Source organism: Bombyx mandarina, chromosome 17 (assembly GCF_030267445.1).
Source record: "Bombyx mandarina strain Sakado chromosome 17, ASM3026744v2".
Lineage (NCBI taxonomy): Eukaryota > Metazoa > Arthropoda > Insecta > Lepidoptera > Bombycidae > Bombyx > Bombyx mandarina.
In genome coordinates, this window is record NC_143223.1 from 11,253,692 (window position 1) to 11,274,127 (window position 20,436).

The following is a 20,436-nucleotide window of genomic DNA, read 5'->3' on the forward strand; positions in this document are numbered from 1 at the left end:
AGAGTTTCCAAATTGGTTCATTAGTAAGAGCCTTGTGTAATATTCTAGAAGTAGCCGCGTAAAAAGTAATTCTAATTTTGAAAGAAAAAAAAAATTAATTCTGAATAAAAATCGCAGCGTAAAACAGCTAAATCATCTAAAGCCTAGATCAGGGGTTCCCAAACTTATTTTGTCTATTGCCCACTTTGAGAAAAAAATTATTTTTGAACGCCCCCCCCCCTTTTTTTCACCTTATTTAAAACCACTTTAGCGATAGCTAAGTCGGTATTTAAGAGTCCTCCTAGATGAAATTACAAATCTCCTCCCAAGCCTCTACACAACGCCCCTTTTTTTGGGTCTCTTACCGCCCCTCTTTAGGCCTGCAGTGCCCACAAGGGGGCGTTACTTGGTGTACTTGTTGTACTTGTACACTTTGGGAAAGGCTGGCCTAGATTATATCTGTCGAGCTCTAGGTCTTTGCGGAACGAGGTCACGGTCACAACAATTAAAGCCAGCCGCGCCGTGGTTATTTCACTTTTAATTTAGTTTCTGTCTCTCAGAACAAAAATTAAATGTAAATACATAAATAACTCCGTGATGATTCACAATATTGACCGTTTCAAGTGTTTGTTTGATGAAACGATGTCAAAACATTTAGGTTAGCTTTGTTGATGAGAAAATGAGTGTTGTTGTAAGGTATTTAAATCATACGGAGATCAAATATTTAATGGCTCCGAAGAATTTCCATAAAGCTCTTCGCTTGAAACTAATTATTTTTGATAAATATTTGTTCTTGAAAGCTTGTTTCAGTTTTATTAAAATTTAATTAATTTAGAAGTGTCAAATTTGATAGTTCTAATCATTGTAGTTTGTTGGTTTTTAAAAATCGTCATCCATAAAGTAATTATCGGGGTCGGGGTGCAGTTGAAGTACCTCGGCCTCATCCTGGACAGTCGTTGGACCTTCCGTGCTCACTTTCAGAACCTGGTCCCTCGTTTGTTGGGAGTGGCCGGCGCGTTAAGCTGGCTTCTGCCCAACGTCGGGGGGCCTGACCAGGTGACGCGCCGTCTCTATACGGGGGTGGTGCGATCAATGGCCCTATACGGGGCGCAGTGTGGGGCCAGTCCCTGGCCGCGGGGGTGGCGAAGCTGCTACAACGGCCGCAACGCACCATCGCGGTCAGGGTCATTCGTGGCTATCGCACCATCTCCTTTGAGGCGGCGTGTGTACTGGCTGGGACGCCGCTTTGGGTTCTGGAAGCGGAGGCGCTCGCCGCTGACTATCAGTAGCGGGCTGACCTTCGTGCCCGGGGCGTGGCGCGTCCCAGCCCCTGTGTGGTCAGAGCGCGGAGGGCCCAATCTCGGCGGTCCGTGCTAGAGTCATGGTCCAGACGGCTGGCTGATCCTTCGGCCGGTCGTAGGACCGTCGAGGCGATTCGCCCGGTCCTTGTGGATTGGGTGAATCGTGACAGAGGACGCCTCACTCTCCGGCTCACGCAGGTGCTCACTGGGTATAGTTGCTTCGGTGAGTTCCTGCACCGGATCGGAGACGAGCCGACGGCAGAGTGCCACCATTGTGATTGCGACTTGGACACGGTGGAGCACACGCTCGTTGCCTGCCTCGCATGGGAGGGGTGGCGCCGTGTCCTCGTCGCAAAAATAGGAAACGACTTGTCGTTGCCGAGTGTTGTGACATCGATGCTCGGCGACGACGACGATGCTCGACGAGGTGGCGGGGCGCGTGAGAGACGCACAATCCCGCCGCCGTCGAGCGGGGGCCAGGGAGGCGGATCTCGCCCAAGCCCTGGCCCTCTAAGTGTTTCGGGTCCCCCTCACATGTCGGTCTGGGGACCGGCAAGGGGGGCCTAAGAAGACGACGTGCAAGCTGCTCTGCACGCGTTTTACGCAAGAGCATCCGGGTGATGGAAGGCCGGCTATCCTCGACCCACGCTGGTTCTGGTCCAGCGGGGTATTCCGTAGGATAGCTCACTCTAACCGGCGCCATCTAGGCGGGCTTCGGATAGCCTGCCGACCGAGAGGGCTGGTGGTCGTGGCGCCGACGACCGCCGGTCCGGCGTCCCGAGGGGGAAGGTGATGGAAGAGATGTGCTCCGCACTAAACGCTTCACTTTCCCCCCTCTGCTTCTTCATGAGTTCTGTTTCATGCGAGGTTTGAACGTTGGTTGTTGAGCGACAGGAGGTTTTAGTAAGTGCGGCGATTTCCTCCTGACCAAAAAAAAAAAAGTAACGGCAAGCCTATAAAGTCAGATACTTTTTTTTATTGCTTAGATGGATGAACGAACTTACAGCCCACCTGGTGTTAAGTGGTTACTGGAGCCCATAGACATCTACGACGTAAATGCGCCACCCACCTTGAGATATCTAGAGATATCTTGAGATTTCAGTTCTAAGGTCTTAGTATAGTTACATCGGCTGCCCCGCCCTTCAAACCGAAACGCGTTACTGGTTCACAGCAGAAATAGGCAGGGCGGTGGTACCTACTCGTGCGGACTCATAAGAGGTCTTACCACTAGTAAAAAATACTAAAAATAAATACTTCTTTCCACTGAACTGTACTTTTTTTTTTTTTTTTTTTATAACAACTAAGAGGCAAACGAGCAAGACGGGTCACCTGATGGTAAGTGATTCACCGCCGCCCACGGTCACCAGCGTTTACGCCAGTGCGTTGCCTACCCTTCAGATAAGAATATGCTCTTTTCTTGAATAACCCAAATATATATATATACTTTCATCCTGTTCTGTTACAAGGTTACGAAAAGCATCAAATAGAAATGCCTCGGGAAAGGACTGCATACATTTGCTGCCTTATTCATTTCTCATTCCCTTTGAACAGTTCTTACAGTTTGTCAAAGCACGTGCATTCAAGATTGGCGCAGTCCATGAAACTATATTCCGGGTAATATCTAAGAACAGCTTAGTTTTGTATTTGTGATCGGATAATAATGAGATTCGCGTGCTTTCATTCATACTTTATAGTTATTGAGGGCTGATTGTTCTAATATTAATATTAGACTTATTTGCACCAGACTACAGAAATAGAACTAAACTAGCCGTACTTGCCCGCTTCGCTGGAGATTTAAAATTAACATTATTATTTATTGTCAATATTATTAGGGAGTCCAACACTCATATAAATATTTCTACATGAATACCAAGTTTCAAGTCAATCGGATGCATGGTTTAGTAGTTATAACGGAAAATCCGTAAGAACACTGTAGATTTATATATTAGTATAGATAAACCGAATTTAATTCTCAAGCCGGAACTCACACGGCTGCCAGCCCCTCCAGATAGGCTGTAGACAGTTTGCCAGATAAGAGACGTAACTAAATCAAACCCGCAAAATTATAATTCACGTAATTACCGGTGGTAGGACCTATTGTGAGTCCGCACGGGTAGGTAACACCGCCCTGCCTATTTCTGCCGTGAAGCAGTAGTAATACGTTTCGGTTGAAGGGTGAAGCAGCTGTTGTAACTGTACTGAGACCTTAGAACTTATATCTCAAGGTGGGTGGCACATATACGTCGTAGATGTCTATGGGCTCCAGTAACTACTTAACACCAGGTGGGCTGTGAGCTCGTCCACCCATAAAAAAAATCCTTACATACTTTATGAAATATTAGGTACAAAGTTTATTACATTAATTTGTAATTCCAAAGTGTTACCAGTATCTCTTTAATAAACTCTCAGCTCCGTTGTGCATGTTAAATCGCCGTGGTCTTGTTTGGATAGTGTGTGTGAACTACACTAGAAGTTCAGGTCAACATAGACACAGTTGGCCGCCATTGTAAACCAATCTAGACAAGTATAGGTATAGTAATTCTCGCTATACGCGGGCAGTAAATTTAACAAAACACCCATTGCCCCGTGAGATTCCATTTATGGTCTTGGCTGTTTCAGTAATATAACTTGTATGGTTTAATATTATAGTATTAATGTTTTGCTTGTGCGAATCCCTCTGAATATGTGAGAAATCTTGGTTAGATCTAGGAGCAGAAGCTTAACGATTATGTTTTCTAGAATATAAAAGATTCATCTATGCCACAGAATTTTAAAATGCTTCGATTAGGGAGTGATGTGACTTTGACATGCAGGTTACGACTACTGTTTAAAAGAAAAAGTTTAGATAATATATTGTATGTCTTAAAGTGAAATGAAAAAATTATAATAATAATAACCGTGTTATTCTGCACAGGATATTGAGCCAAGGTAATATTGTTTTTATGTAATCGTTCGCTTAGGTATACTTTTGCCTATTTTATAGTTGATCGGACATTTTGAAATTGGGACAAATTAAGACTCAGTTACACGGAAAGGAGAGCAGATTTCTTAAATTCCATATTAATTGAAATTTGATTAAAACCGACAATTTTTAAAAGTACTTTCTGTACAATATCAATACAGCTTTCTACGTAAAATGATATGCACGAAACTCTTGATTAATGAAATGCAGGTTCGTAATTTGATAGCGACTCGCCCTAATCCGTGGACAAAATCGTAGTCTTCTAAAGGTTTCTTTCTAATCATCGGCCCGCCTAGGAAAATTATGTAATCAATCTTCATGAAAACCTTTATTTCCTGGTTCAATGAACTGTTTTGACTGAATTACAATAGACTTATAGCATGGCTTTGAAACAAATTTTGTAAGAAATTGCTTGTGTACTTGAGGGCGTGTGTGCGCCCTCTCATACACATTTGAGCAGTGCTTACGTGTTAAGTACACCTGAGCAATCTCATTCCATATTCAGGTATTATTCGTTTGGTAATATCATAAATATTTGGTATATTTTCAAATAAAATTTTCGTTAAGCATCCGATCACAAAGGAAAATTCCTAACATAGTTTTCACGTCGCCATTCTAAAGATGACGCGTAAAAGATTATTTCCATGCGAATATAAAATACATTTTTAATAGTAATCATAAATTATTTAGTGTCTGTTTATCATCACAATCTCCGGGCGTCTATGAGTACTCCATTGTGCGATGTACACAGTACTGAGCTCACATACGTGTTTATACTACGGGTTTTTGGGTGTTTTTAATAAACGTAAAAGTCTGTTATAATCCAGTTCGCCACAGATTAAAATAGCCCAATGTTTTTTTAGTACTAACGAAGGTCTAACACGTTGTTTAATTTTGATGAACTAATTGAATTTTGTACGGTAACATGAAAATGGATGTTTGATGTATCTAGGCGTTTTGGCTGAAAATTATTTTAGAGCGACTAATCACGCTTCGTAAATCCTAATTGAAAATTTTTAAAGGTATTTGAGACGTTTTTAATGTTAGCAATTTTGAATTGGATTTTTTTAAAGCTTAATATGTAATATATGGTTAGCACGTTTTTTATTTGTAGCTGCCATAAGGGGGGGTTATGCCGTAATCGCCACGCTTGGCAGGCGGGTTGGTGATCGCAGTACTCGGTGCCTTGCACCGGTAATGCTGTTGCCCGTTACCGGCCAGGAGATTTCCGCAGGATTACGGAGCCGAAACGTGGACACTGACTAGTCCACCAACTAAAAGTTATTCAGCAAGCTATGGAGCGAGCTATGCTTGGTTTGTCATTGCGAGACCGAATACGCAATGAGGTCTTTCGGGCAAAAACCAAAGTGATCGATATAGCTCGCAGAGTTAGTAAGCTGAAGTGGCAGTGGGCTGGTCACATATGTCGCAGAACTGATAACCGTTAGGGTAGACGTGTTCTGGAGTGGAGATTGCAAACCGGCAAACGTATTGTAGGACGCCCTTCTGCTAGATGGAGCGACGACCTGCGCAAGGCAGCTGGCAGTAACTGAATGCGTAGAACCGAAGATCGGGTTCAGTGGCGAGCTTTGGGGGAGGCCTATGTCCAGCAGTGGACTGCCGCAGGCTGATGATGATGTAATATATGTAGAATAAGATGCATTTTGGATTTTGCATGGTTTGTTTACCAAGATACCTCAAGCATGGACCAGAAGTGCGGTAATACTCTGGTAGTTGTGATACTGCGAAATGGGTGATGATAATCGTTGAAAAAACTATAGACCCATCTCAATTCCGAACCACGTATAAGAATTGTTACAAACATTATGGTGCGCAGCCTTGAAGGCTTCTAGCCTCGCGAATAAGCCGAAAAAGCTACAATACCGTAATGATAGCATCCGATAATGATAGCAATTTAACAGAGCACATTGCTCGAAGAACAAATGGCGGCGACTTCTCTTCGGACCGCTCACCGGAAGGTGTTGGGTGGGTAGGCTTTAACGAAGGTAGACCGATGACCTGTTGAAGGTCATGCGAGTCATCTAAATGCGGGCTGTGCAGGTCATTGTGACAAACCTTGGAGGCGGCCTATCTCCAGCAGTGAACGTCTGTAGACGATGAAGATGACATTTTGTTTCCAAAGACAAAAAAAAATATTATTGCAATAGACGAGCCCATAGGCATCATTATATCAGTTCCACCATCCACCACGTGAAACATTACTAGCGTCAAAGTAGATAAGATGGTGGTATCCATCTGTAAGGGTTCATAATGCGATGCGTTTACAGAGTCTTACGAATTTTATTTTGCTTTGATTTATTTTTAAGTCATCTAATTTCTCCATCATAGAAGTAATTCTTGAGATGTGTCAGGTATGTAATATTCCAGAATTGAAAGTCGTTTTTTCGATATAAGTAAGCCGGCCGTCCCATTCATTAGGTCATGACGGAATCAAAACTGGAACTTCACTGTTATTTACATATATGAAGATGAAAGTAATCTGAAATTGTATGTACTTATGTAGGCTAATTATTTAATATTTTATTGAAAAGGATATGGATTCGTGATGAGTTTCAAGCACCAGCTCCTTGGCCTTGTGTCTTGAGTCAAATACCGTAGTGCGACAGGAGTGAAACCGGGGTACGGCAGGCCCTGGTCCACGGAACTCTCCGTGCTCACCCCTCCTTCCGAATCCGACTCCACCCCGTCGGAATCCGAGCATCCCCCACTAGTGTCCGATTCTCCCCCGTCCCGATACCCGTAGTAAGGCATTTCTCTCGACATCCACTTAATTTATAAGCTCATTTTATCACTTGAACAGTCTTATACTACATCTTAGATGTTTTTAACTATACACATACGAATCGGTTTGTGTTTGAAGCGAATGTTTTGATCGTTCCGTCACTGTGCTGGCGAGGAACTCCATGATTGAGGTGAGCGCGAACTGGTAACTCTTTTATCTGTAACAAAAAAAAATAAACTATTAGTCTATCGAATAAACCGTTGCATGAGAAGGCGCAGAGTGAGTTATTAGTGACTTTTGTTAATCGTTTTGCTTGGAAAAAAAAAGCGTTAAAAAAAAGATCAAGCTTTACGTTTTGTACAAACTTGTTTCATACTGGTGGTAGGAGCTCTTGTGAGTCAGCGCGGGTAGGTACCACCACCCTGCCTATTTCTGCCGTGAAACAGTAATGCGTTTCGGCGTGAAGGGTGGGGCAGCCGTTGTAGCTACACTTGAGACCTCAGAACTTATATCTCAAGGTGGGTGGCGCATTTATGTTGTAGATGTCTATGGGCTCCAGTAACCACTTTATATCAGGTGGGCTGGGAGCTCACCCACCCAGCTAAGCAATAAAAAAAACGAAGGATTTGATTCGAGTTTCAGACGCGAAATGAAGGCCATCCCATTGTTTATTGTACACGGACCGACGGACAGACAATCTACGCTGTGCTAAGTGATTAAAAGAGTCCATAGATACTACAATGTGAATGCTGCGAGCCATTACAAGGCTTTGTTTAATGTTAAGACAAATCGTGCAATGAACTCGCAACAATTATAAACCTACATGTGTACTCATATGTATAGATAAAACTATCTTGCCTATTTCTGTAACAAAACTTCAAAATCTGATCCGATATGAAACCAAACTGGTGTCTCAAAGTGGTTCCCGGTATTCCTGTTTTGATGTCGTGCAATAAAAGCTTCCACTTTTATTTATTTATTTAACTTTATGCACACAATTACAGTGGCGGTCTTAATGCCTAAGACATTCTCTGCCAGTCAACCAAGGGTGGTACATAGAGTCCTTTGATAGGTTCATTCCTTTTTGATAATAAGAGAAAAAATATATACATACATATACAAACATATGTACATATTCTTTTCTTACGCGCCACAAAAACAGTGATACTATAACCGTAATCCGGCCGTAAGGCCAATAAAGTTCAACCATAAGGTTAAGATACCTAGTAATTACCTCAAACAGTTCACATAGAATAGGTTAAATTAATACCTGAATAATTACTACGACCAAAATGACTAACGAGTTTTCCGTGTACACAAAGGAAGTAATAAAATATTTATGGAGGTAGTATTGTTGCGTGTTCTTCTTACTTATGAAGGGCTGTATAATTTGAACATGTTTAATGACTCGACGATTTCACGATCGAATTACAGTAATATTATAAGTGTGAAAGTATGAATTATAAAATAAGATGACACTTATAGTTTGTGTTATAAGATCCTTCATTATGTTAGTGAGAATAAGAAAAATAGTAAAGATCCACGTTTTCATTTTAAAATGTTTTAAATGCGTGCGGGATTTGTTTTGAAAAACAGTAGTTATGTTATTAATAATATGATATTTTTTCTCTTGTTGCCAGTAGCCTTGATCAGCCCATCAGTAAGAGCAGCGCTTCGCTGAATCTACCACCGGATCAGAACCGCGACCGACTGAGAAGATCCGGCGAGAGATCAATGGGTTAAGTTGCACGTCGAACTCTTTGTTGGACTAGACGAGAACGAGGACAGGTGCTTGGAATATCTAAAAGCACCCAGAGCTGTTTGAGAGGATCCGAAAGGGCAGTTAATCTAATTCTGGTCATATTGGTGACTAATAAAACACAATACATGATTAAACAATTTTATGTATTGGAGTATTAAAAATAAAAAAATATACCAGTATAATACCAAATATATGTCCAGTACTTTCTGTACAGTATTGAAACAATCAAACAGAATAGTCAAAATAATTCAAAAAACGAGCCAGCGAACTATAGCTTAGTAAAAATGTTCTGGGTAAAACATTTAAATTCATTTAATTTAGTGTTCTATTTAAATAAAAATCAATAACTAACTGTTTGACGGAACATCGATTGAGAATGGCTCGGCCAATTTCTTTCTCGCTGTAATTGTCCTTGCAATTGTACGATGAACATTTTTGTTGCCATGTATTACGTGACATTAAAAATATTGTTTTTTATTGAAGGCATGTGTTGCGGAATGTATTTTAAAAAAAAACAGACATGAATCTTTTACTGTAATAAAACAAAATCTACCACAGAGTATATCCCTGAATTTGGACATTAAGCGAAAACATTATGATCACCGAAACAACCATTAAACTTTTACGAATGTGATCCATCCCTTCAAATTACCGTATTACGTCTAATCCTGTGATAACATAAAAACGGGATTCATGAACATCCTTCTTAGCTACACACACATAACAAAATAGAGTATCTAGCATCCACGGCTATAAATGGAAACTAGAATATAATTACGTATTTGGTAAATTTTAAAGCGTAAATTTTTGTTTACTTATATTTTGAATCTAAAATCTGGCAATACAATAAAACACACAATTTCTTCCATTTTCACGAGTTGTAGACATAAAAAATATTACTTTTACGATTTAATCTCGCATTTTTTTTATTGTTGTTGTATTACTTCTGACAAACGACTTACCATCCGACCCATTAAACTATAATGTTAGTAGTTTTAAATATGCGATTACACATTTCTAAAATAATTGTGGTCCCCGAAACTGTCTATTGAAATACATACATGCCGACATTAAAACTGACTGTTCCCACATTTATTTCTTGATGAACTTTGTACTCAATACGAACTTGTAAATCTTTTTACCCCTGGCATTACGGATCTTCATAAGCTGCAATAACCATTTATCATCTGGGCTGATTTCGGCGAAAGGCAGGTCTGCGTCCAATTTCAGCACAAAAAATAATCTTAATGTGGGCCACATCATCTCAATCGAAAGTATTTTTGGTCGTGCAAGATGTGTTTACTCATGTTACACTTATCTTTTATGCATATCTCATTTCGTACATACGTTTACATTCTTGTATACATTTGTACACGTCGAGTAGAGAACGTGATAGAGAAAAACGTAACGCGTGTTCAAAAATAAAAAACAAATCCCTCTGGAAGACATACATTTTAGATTTAATTACGGTGAGATATAATCTCAATGTTTGAATATGCTTTGATTATTGTTATCTATATAACTATATATATAAATGAATTGCTATTCGTTAGTTTCGCTAAAACTCGAGAACGACTGGACCGATTTGGCTAATTTTGGTCTTGGATTATTTGTGGAAGTCCAGAGAAGGTTTAAAAGGTAGATAAATATGAAAATGCTCGGAATTACCTAAATAAAAATAACAATTTTGTTTTCCGTTTGATGTCCCCCCCGTCGGACGGATTCCATTTGATTGTTTTAAGTTTATTTTATACAAAAGCTTAGGTCTTTTATTAATAGACTACACTACGAAGTCTGCCGGGTCAGCTATTTAGATATAGAAAAAAGTGAATATAAAGCGGTACAGCCGCTAATACGTTGTTAATTAATGGCGTTGTTAGTAATGAAACATGAAAATGACACGACGATGAAATAATACGTTGTTAATAATGAAATAAGAAAAAATGTAAGCTTTAATTAAGAATGCTTGCAGTGCTGCCTCGTACTTTTAAAATATACTTCTCGTGGAATCTACGAAGTATTTTCCAAGTTAAGGCGTCAATTCAAAGTGTCAGAAAAACATAAGGTTATAAAGCGAGAGTCATTTCTCAACTCACTCGCGTTCTAGATGAAACTCGCAAATGGCCACACAAAGAACTTAGGAAATTGCTCTTTCTACACACTTTATGAGCTTCTCTTTAAAGTTTTTTTATGCGAAAACAAAATGTACTTAGAAGTTTTATGTCATAATTTCTTAAAGTATGTTATGAGTTTGATGCTATTTCTATTTTATCACTATTTTTCCTTGCATTTAGTAAATTCTGTCTCAAAGATCTCTTGTCTTTAATTTCTTCTTCATCGTTCCCTCACAGCTGAGGATCGCGACCACATGTGACTTTCCTGCATAGTGTTCGGTCATGGGTGGCATGGACCATATGATATAGACTACTACTAATCGCTTTCTTAACCAGACTTGACCATTTGGCTGGTATTCTGCCCACTGCATAAAAATAATAGAGGTTTTTAATTTATCTGTGACATATTAGAAAAATATTTTTTACTGGTTTTATTGTGTGCGTTCATAGCAAAAATTAAACAATATAGTAATAAACTAATAAACAATAAGCTAAAACAAATGGTAATGGTAATGTTAAACCCAATAAATTTTCTCAAGAAATAAGTGAGAAGGAGTCTCACGTCCAAACAGTAATACGACGCCATAACGATGTCGCACCCTAAGGCTATAGTTCCTTTGCTTGTTTAACAAATCATGGTCGACCCACAATGTCTTATTACATCCTACATCCATTTTAACAGAAAATTCTTTTGATAACCATTTTATTTGTAAAGTTTCGAAATATCCGAATAAAACTAGTAATAGACTTTGCGTCTCGTTCATCTCCGTGGGAATTAGAAGGTCCCGAACTTCTTTCTTAGTCAAAACTTCGCCAAAGGGTTCTAGTTTTCAAACTGTTTGGTAATAAATTTGTTTCAAGAGGAAACTATCATGAACCTCAATATCTTTCATGAAATAGAAACAAATCTTTTGTGAACACAAAAATTACTTTCGATTTGTGATGATAATAAAACGCAGGATGGGGATATAAAGTGTGAAGTGGGAGAAAAATTGGTATATTTCATAATAAGCGTTCGAGTGGTCCTTCATTTAAATGGTATTTAAAAAAGTGAAATTAAATAGCAGCCAGTTGCAACCTGATGGTCGTTCTCGTTAAACAAAGTGTTTTTGGCAAACGCTATGTGGGCATTCGTATAGCAATTAACATTACTGGCTCACATCTCGGGCTTTATGAGAGGAAAGCGGCTCAGCTTTATAGCAATAAAGGTGCGTACGATAACCTACTCAAAATCGGACTCAATAAATATGCTATCAAGAATTTCTTTTATGAAATCGGCAAACGGACAAGAAACAATAGTTATTTAGTACTAGCTAGCCCGGAAGACTTCGTAGTGCCTCAATCGATAAATAAAAGACCTAAACTTTTGTATAAAATAAACTTAAAACAAACAAAAGAAATCCGTCCAACAGGGGACGACACAACAAAGGAAAAACAAAATTGTTATTTTTGTTTAATCCCGAGCATTTTCATATTTATCTACCTTTTAAACGTTCTCTGGACTTCCACAAATAATTCAAGACCAAAATTAGCCAAATCGGTCCAGCCGTTCTCGAGTTTTAGCGAAACTAACGAACAGCAATTCATTTATTTATATATATATATATATATATATATATATAGAAGAAGAAGATAGAAGATATATACCGTTCGCATATGCAAATAAAAAACAAAATACAAACGCTACTAGTAATTTGCGTGTTGTTGATACATTAAAGACAAATTAAGCAATATAAATCATTTCGCACCCCAACGACAGTAGTGTGCCATTAACAGAAGCAATTACATAAAGCTCAATCGTAAACCAGCACTTAAAGCGTTGTCTGTCGTTGAAACATCAAAGTAAAATTGTCATTCTCGTTACCGATCGCTTGTACTGGTACGTTCTAAATATACTCCGGCATACAATATTAATCATAGGAACGACAAAACCGACAACTCCATCGAAACGACGTCACTCGGCAACACGCTGAAGTCATAAATCACGTAAAACAAGTTACCATAAAGCCGCTTCACACAGCATACTAGTGAAACACTTATATTTTATTCGCAATGAAGTATTGTTTTCGTGAAATTTATTCTGAAATTTCGTGCCGGTCTCGGCACGACTCCGACACTTATGGATCGGTTTTATTGGAAATATTGTGTCGGAGATAGAAAAAAAAGCGAAGTTCTCGACCATTTATAATCCGAATAGCTGGAAAACGCTTCATAAAAGTAATTTATAGCGCAAACGAGAATTTTTATCTTTTGATAGCTAGCAGTCTGTGAAGCGTTGGAGCGTGTTTCAATTATGTCGTTTAGAAAAAGATTCACACCTTCTGATGTCGCGGTCTTTGCTTTTTTTCGTTTGTTTAATATTTCGAATTTCGTCGTCACAAATTTATTTAGACCTAAATAACATTTAAGTAATTTATATTTCTGAAGTTTAGGTGTAACTGCGATCTGTTGAAGAGTTCGAGAATTTCTGGTTTCCTGAACATTCGATAGCCCTTGAGATGAGTGGATAGTAAGCAAAGAAGACGAGTTTCAAGAGATATCGAAACCGTTTCTGTAGAAGTGGCTGCCTCCTGAACGATATTGGAATTTCATTGGCTAGCTTGGACATCATGACGCCCAAACATCGATTACCATTTTTAATTTTCAATTTTCTAGGATTTAACGTAGGCGTAAATTATTTCTTTTTGACTCGCGTGACTGGGAAATCGAGATTATTAATTGATGTTCAGAAGTGAGAAAAAATATTATGTAGTGGTAGAAGTTTGACGAAGCCTGAATCAACCAACTTCTGATGAACTGCCGGATCAATTAATTATGATTACTATTCTTGTTTAATTTGCTCAGCCAACTGTTGATAGAAAAACTTAATTAAGTAAGTCTAAAATCTACAGTCAAGTTTACTTACATCAAAGATCAAAATTTTAATTCTTCGTAGGAATTTTCAATTTTTCAAGCATTATTTAAGTACTGTAAGTATGTCCGCCATGCTTCAAAGAAATTATTTGTTCCTTGTATTACTAAAGATCTTCGATTCGGCTTGTCCAAAGTCATTGTCCTCTTCATAACGTGCTCAGTGACTGCGCCCTTATGTTATGGTTATATTTTGGGTAAATTGCGCATTTCAGTACACAGTAGTACAATGGTACAGATTGTAGATAGCTAAAGTTGTAGATAATCGACTTTTTGAAATGATTTCAAGTTTTGATTTCTTGTGTAGACCGAGAACTAGCTGCATAGACATCATAACGTAAATATCCCTGCCCGCTAAGAGACTTGTTATTTATTGTTTCAATCATATAGTTATTAGCTCATTACATTTTTTGCCGATTTCATTTTTATTACACAATGCTATTCCTGCACTGGAATTCATTCGTGAACATGTGTCAAGTAGATTTTCATTCGAAAAAAATGGTACTTGCCTGCGGGATTAGAACATCGGCATCGCTCAATACGAGAGCATCGGGCGTCTTATCCTTTACGTCGAATTAAAATTAATTGAAAAATTATATTTAAACTTTAGGTATAGATCAAACTGGACTTATCATAATGTTAGGAGAACATTATATTTGTATATATATATTCAAAGGATTGCTAGCGCTGTAACTTGTTACGGATGAATTGATCTAATGTGCTTAGGGTCATCGTCGATAGTTTTCTGTCGGTACCAGCTTTTATATTGAAACTAATGTCTGAATTCAAATAAGACAAAATAATTATTTATTATTTTAGTGGTAGCAGCTGCTTTGACTCGGCACGTTTTGTTACTAGTTTCCTGCCAGATTTTGCTGCCGGACAATTTCGCGTTTATGATATTTTAAAATCGCCAATACTTGTTTCACGTTTGCGAAATTCGTCCAGATGATACGTCATACGTTTCATATGAAATAGAATGTATGTATGTAACCAGTATGCGAGTTAGTGCGAGTTTTTTTAACTTCTCGATCTTGTAAAAGTTAACTCAAATTTGTGTGGAGTTAGAACAGATTCCCTTCGTTTGGCGCTTGCTTAGAGAAGTTAAAAAACTCGTACTGAGCACACTGACCTCGTTCTTTAAGCAGTAGTGGGGAGACGCCGTATTGTACGCTACGGCCTGAGTTCTTCATCTCACCCCTAATTATACTGGCGTAGAGACGGTTTTTCCTCATATCAACAAAAAAAGTTGGGTATTGTTCAATTTTGTCATAAAAAAAAGTCTGACGATGTCTAATGCAGTTTTAATTACGGTCACCAATAATCTCTCAATCAAATATACGCTTCTTTGGCATTTCAAAAATATATTTAATACTAGCTGACCCGGCAGACTTCGTAGTGCCTCAATCGATAAATAAAGACCTAAACTTTTGTATAAAATAAACTTAATAAAACAAAAGGAATCCGTCCGACGGGGAACACATCAAAGGAAAAACAAACTTGTTATTTTTATTTAATTCCGAGCATTTTCATATTCATTTACCTTTTAAACCTTCTCTTGACTTCCACAAATAATTCAAGACCAAAATAAGCCAAATCGGTCCAGCCGTTCTCGAGTTTTAGCGAGACTAACGAACAGCAATTCATTTTTATATATATAGATTGTTAATGAATTGAATTAGGCAGCCCTAGCTCTGTCTAAATACCTACGGCGGTACCGATCGGATACAATAGGTTAATGTTATTTCTGTGCGTCTGCCGCGATTCCAGACGTGCTCGAACCATTGAGTAGGTACTATTTGTAGTTGTTGTTACATATACATATATACCTATATAATATAATATAATAATGATGTTGATTTCCATTAATAAGTACTTGTTACTGATTCCGTTGATTTGATGAAAAATCTGTGAAATGCACAGATTATAGCTTTCCCTCCGTTCAAACAGGAACGAAGAGCTGCTTCGCTGAAATAGACAGAAATAAATATTTCCGTGTGCTTAGTGCGAGTTTTGTTAACCTTCTCGATAGCGTAAAAGTTAGCTCATATTTGTATGGAATGGGAACGTTTGCCTACGTTTGCCGTTAGGGGCGCTGTTCCAACTGCATACAAAATTGAGTTAACTTTTACGCTATCGAGAATGTTAAAAAACTCGCACTAAGCATACTGAATAAGTCGATATAATAATCAGTGGATGTCCCTGCCAAGGCTCCGCTGAATCTCTAAATCGCCTTTACGGGTTTCTATAGTGCTATTCTAAGCCACCGTGTGCCCTTACGAGTAAGAACATTACGAGGGTCTATTCTAGTTCACATTTCAATAATAGGTGATCCGCGTATTTACGTTGTTCGATATTACTATCTATTACGAATCCGGACGCGTCGGCTACAACTATATTTGTGGTTGTGGCGCTTGCTTGTAAACAATCAGAACGAATGATTGAAGTTGATATTTGAGTTGTCTTCAACGGCAAATGGAATTCACGGTTTTATTTGTTTTCGTTTCGAGTTTTGGTTTGTGTATGTGACCGTGTGATGGACAAGCTAAAAATAAGCTTGTCAATCTTTTTTTTTTATGAATTTTATTTAGGTGTTATATTTCAGCAGAAATTAAAGAGTTAAGTGATTCGTATAATTTAAGACTATTTAATCTAACTTTTTTTTTGTAGCCATCTCCACCCATGTGGACAAGCTCACAGCTTACTTGGTGTTAAGTGGTTACTGAAGCCCATAGACATCTACAACGTAAATGCGCCACCCACCTTGATTATAAGTTATAAAGTCTCAGTATAGTTACAACGGCTGCCCCACCCTTAAAAACCGAAACGCATTATTGCTTCACGGCAGAAATAGGCGGCGTGGTGGTGCCTACCCGTGCAGACTCACAAGAGGTCCTACCACCAGTAATTACGAAAATTAAAATTTTGCGGGTTTGATTTTTATTATACGATGTTATTCCTGCACCGTGGTAGTCAATCGTGAACATTTTTTAAGTACATATTTCATTACAAAAATTGGATTCGAGCACCGCTAGATACGAAAGCACCGGACGTCTGATCCTTAAGGCCACGATAAATTCAGAAACTAGCTAACTAGCTTCCTCTTTGCAGTGAATGGTATAATAATAATAATATATATAAATAATATATAATAATTATATTATATTATAATAATATATAATAATTATATTATATTATAATAATATAATAATATATAATTTGAAGTGTATTTATACAAAACTATGCGTTTTTAGAATCAAGTACCTACAGAACGGAATTTGAAATGTTTTCAATTAAAAACGTAGGTATATATTATAAATGTCAGCGTACTCCATAATGTAAAGGAAGTCGTATAATATGAATCAATATACATGCTAATATCATATTTGGATTTCTATTAAGATTCTAATGTTCTAATTCAGTTACTGACAAACAAAGTTCTGACATTGTAGCGATGTCGTACCCAACAGTATACAGGAAATATTTTTTTTATTTCCTAGTTGATCAGATGTTTGGAGTTTGGGTTTTTCATGTGTATGTTTTCAGAATCAGTAATACAGAAGAAATCTCGGCTTTGGGACGTACAATTGAACTCGATTAGTGAAATAAATAGTGTGAGATAGTTTTAAGTTGATCCGGCTCCGACGGCATCCGCAACCGCGCGCTAAAATTGTTACCAGCCCAACTAATAACGATGTTGGCCACAATTTTAAATGCTGCTATGACGAACTGCATCTTTCCCGCGGCGTGGAAAGAAGCTGACGTTATCGGCATACACAAGCCGGGCAAACCAAAGAACGAAACCGCGAGTTACCGCCCCATCAGTCTTCTCCCGGCGATAGGCAAACTTTACGAAGGCTCCTTCGTAAACGCCTCTGGGACTTCGTTACTTCGTAATAAGATTCTTATAGACGAGCAGTTTGGGTTCCGCGCTAGACACTCGTGCGTCCATCAAGTGCACCGCCTCACGGAGCACATCTTACTAGGGCTGAATAGGCGGAAACCCATCCCGACAGGAGCCCTCTTCTTCGATATAGCGAAGGCGTTCGACAAAGTCTGGCACAACGGTTTGATATACAAACTGTATAACATGGGAGTGCCAGACAGACTCGTGCTCATCATACGAGACTACTTGTCGAACCGTTCGTTCCGATATCGAGTCGAGGGAACGCGTTCCCGCCCCCGTCACGTCACAGCCGGAGTCCCGCAAGGCTCCGCCCTCTCCCCGTTACTATTTAGTTTGTATATCAATGATATACCCCGGTCTCCGGAGACCCATCTGGCGCTCTTCGTCGATGACACCGCCATCTACTACTCGTGTAGGAAGAAGGCGTTGCTTCATCGACGACTTCAGACCGCAGCTACCACCATGGGACAGTGGTTCCGGAAGTGGCGCATCGACCTCAACCCCACGAAAAGCACAGCGGTGCTCTTCAAAAGGGGTCGCCCTCCGAACACCACGTTGAGCATCCCTCTCCCGACTAGGCGCGTCGACACATCCGCCTCCGCCATTCGCCCAATCACGATGTTTGACCAGCCCATACCGTGGACCCCGAAGGTCAAATACTTAGGCGTCATCCTCGACAGTAGGATGACATTCCGCCCCCATATTAAGACGGTACGCGACCGTGCCGCCTTCATTCTAGGACGTCTCTACCCGATGATATGCAGGCGAAGTAAAATGTCCCTCAGAAATAAGGTGACACTCTACAATACTTGCATACGCTCCGTCATGACCTACGCAAGTGTAGTGTTCGCTCACGCGGCCCGCACTCACTTAAAATCCTTCCAGATTATTCAATCCCGTTTTTGCAGGATAGTCGTCGGAGCCTCGTGGTTGGTCAGGAACGTCGACCTCCATAACGACCTGGACTTAGGGTCCGTCAGTAAGTATTTGCAGTCGGCGTCGATGCGCCACTTCGATAAAGCGGCACGACACGAGAACCCTCTCATCGTGGCCGCCGGTAACTACATTCCCGATCCTGCGGACAGAATGGAAAGCAGTCGACGTCGCCCAAAACAGGTCATCTCGAATCCTCCCGATCCACTAACGGTGCTTTTAGGTACTTCAAGCACCGGTCACCGTTCTCGTCGAACCCGTCGCTTGCGACGAAGGGCTCGACGAGTAAATTAACTCTCAGACACAGCCCACTGAGTTTCTCGCCGGATCTTTTCAGTGGGTCGCGTTTCCGATCCGGTGGTAGATTCTGCGAAGCACGGCTCTTGCTAGGGTTCGTGTTAGCATCGTCGTCAGGTTTGAGCCCCGTGAGCTCACTTACTAGCCACGATTACGCTGAAATAGCCTCTCAAGGCTATCAGCTTAGGTAGGAAAAAAAAAAAAAAGAGTTGATCTTATACCTTTGAACGAGCAATTCTTGTATTTTAATATATGTATAATCCGAATCTCGGAAATGGCTCCAACGATTTTCATAAAATTTAGTATACAGGGGATTTCGGGGGCGATAAATCGATCTAGCTACGATTTATTTTCAGAAAATGTTGTTTTATTCGTGTTTTCAATAATCAACTCTTCCCGACATCTATTGGCGGATAATAACCGCTTTAAAGACACAACAAGATGGCGTTATAAAAAAAAAAATCATCTAGTATGTTTTAAATCCATACAGCGTTCTCAATGTCGCACGAGACTGGGCAAAAAGCAATACTGGTTTTTTTGTTAGCGAGAAGATATGAAATCAACATAAACGTGAAAATAACATACATAACTATAGTGCTTCGAAAATGTTCGAAATCTTAATGCTAGTAACATTAATAATACGATTATGGATCACACGTCATATTTGAGGTATCATGTAGGTCAGTTACTTTGAAGATAGACTACGCTTGAATTGTGACGTCACTGGAACACTATCTGTAATAGACATATTGTATTAGTCTAATGATTTTTATACTCTAATGATTATTATGTACTTGTAGCTTTTGTTTGTTTTTTAAATACCAATCACGTATTGCTATACCTAATTGTTATTGTATTAGAGGTATGCGAACCGCATTCGACGCTTTGACTTCTCGGCTACTGCTCTTCTGCTAAATGTCTCAAGTATAGTTACAACGGCTGCCCCGCCCTTCAAACGGAAACGAATTACTGCTTCACTGCAGAAATAGCCAGGCCGGTGGTACCTACTCGCGCGGACTCACAAAAGACTTTAGAGCTTATATCTCAAGGTGGGTGGCGCATTTACGTTGTAGATGTCTATCAGCTCCAGTAACCACTTAACACCAGGTGGGCTGTGAGCTCGTCAGCTCGTCCACCTATAAAAGCGATAAAAAAAATGTTTAAGTTCAGGCACGGAATATTACTTCTCATCTTGCCTTGCCAGAGACGAGTAAAAATGTTTGAAACACAAGGCTATTTAAAAAAAAGCTCTTGAATTGAATAAATTTCAATTGTGCGTTATCTATATCTTTTGATTGGCAAGATGGCCGCCCACTGATCGACGATCACATGGTTTAATCATGATCTTGATCTTAAAGGAGACGGAAAATCGTGGGCCAAAAATGTAATAACTTGGAATTTAGTCTAAAAAATTTATCATATTTTTTTATATAAGAATATAAAAAATCACCTCAATCCTTTTTCTGGGACCGGAGAAAAATGAAAAAGTTAGTTTTTGTCGGTTTTGCGGTGTGATCGATTTAATTAA

General features: G+C 39.4%; 1 protein-coding gene across 1 annotated transcript in view; it reads right to left on the bottom strand.

Moving 5' to 3' along the window:
- Ca-alpha1T (Ca[2+]-channel protein alpha[[1]] subunit T) overlaps positions 1–20,436 on the bottom strand; it is a 183,117-nt gene that overhangs the window by 81,637 nt on the left and 81,044 nt on the right. Inside the window, exon 3 of the mRNA XM_089734129.1 lies at positions 6,798–7,202. Coding sequence (XP_089590255.1) covers positions 6,798–7,026 — 229 coding nt within the window. The 5' untranslated portion in view covers positions 7,027–7,202. The remainder of the gene's footprint in view (positions 1–6,797; positions 7,203–20,436) is intronic.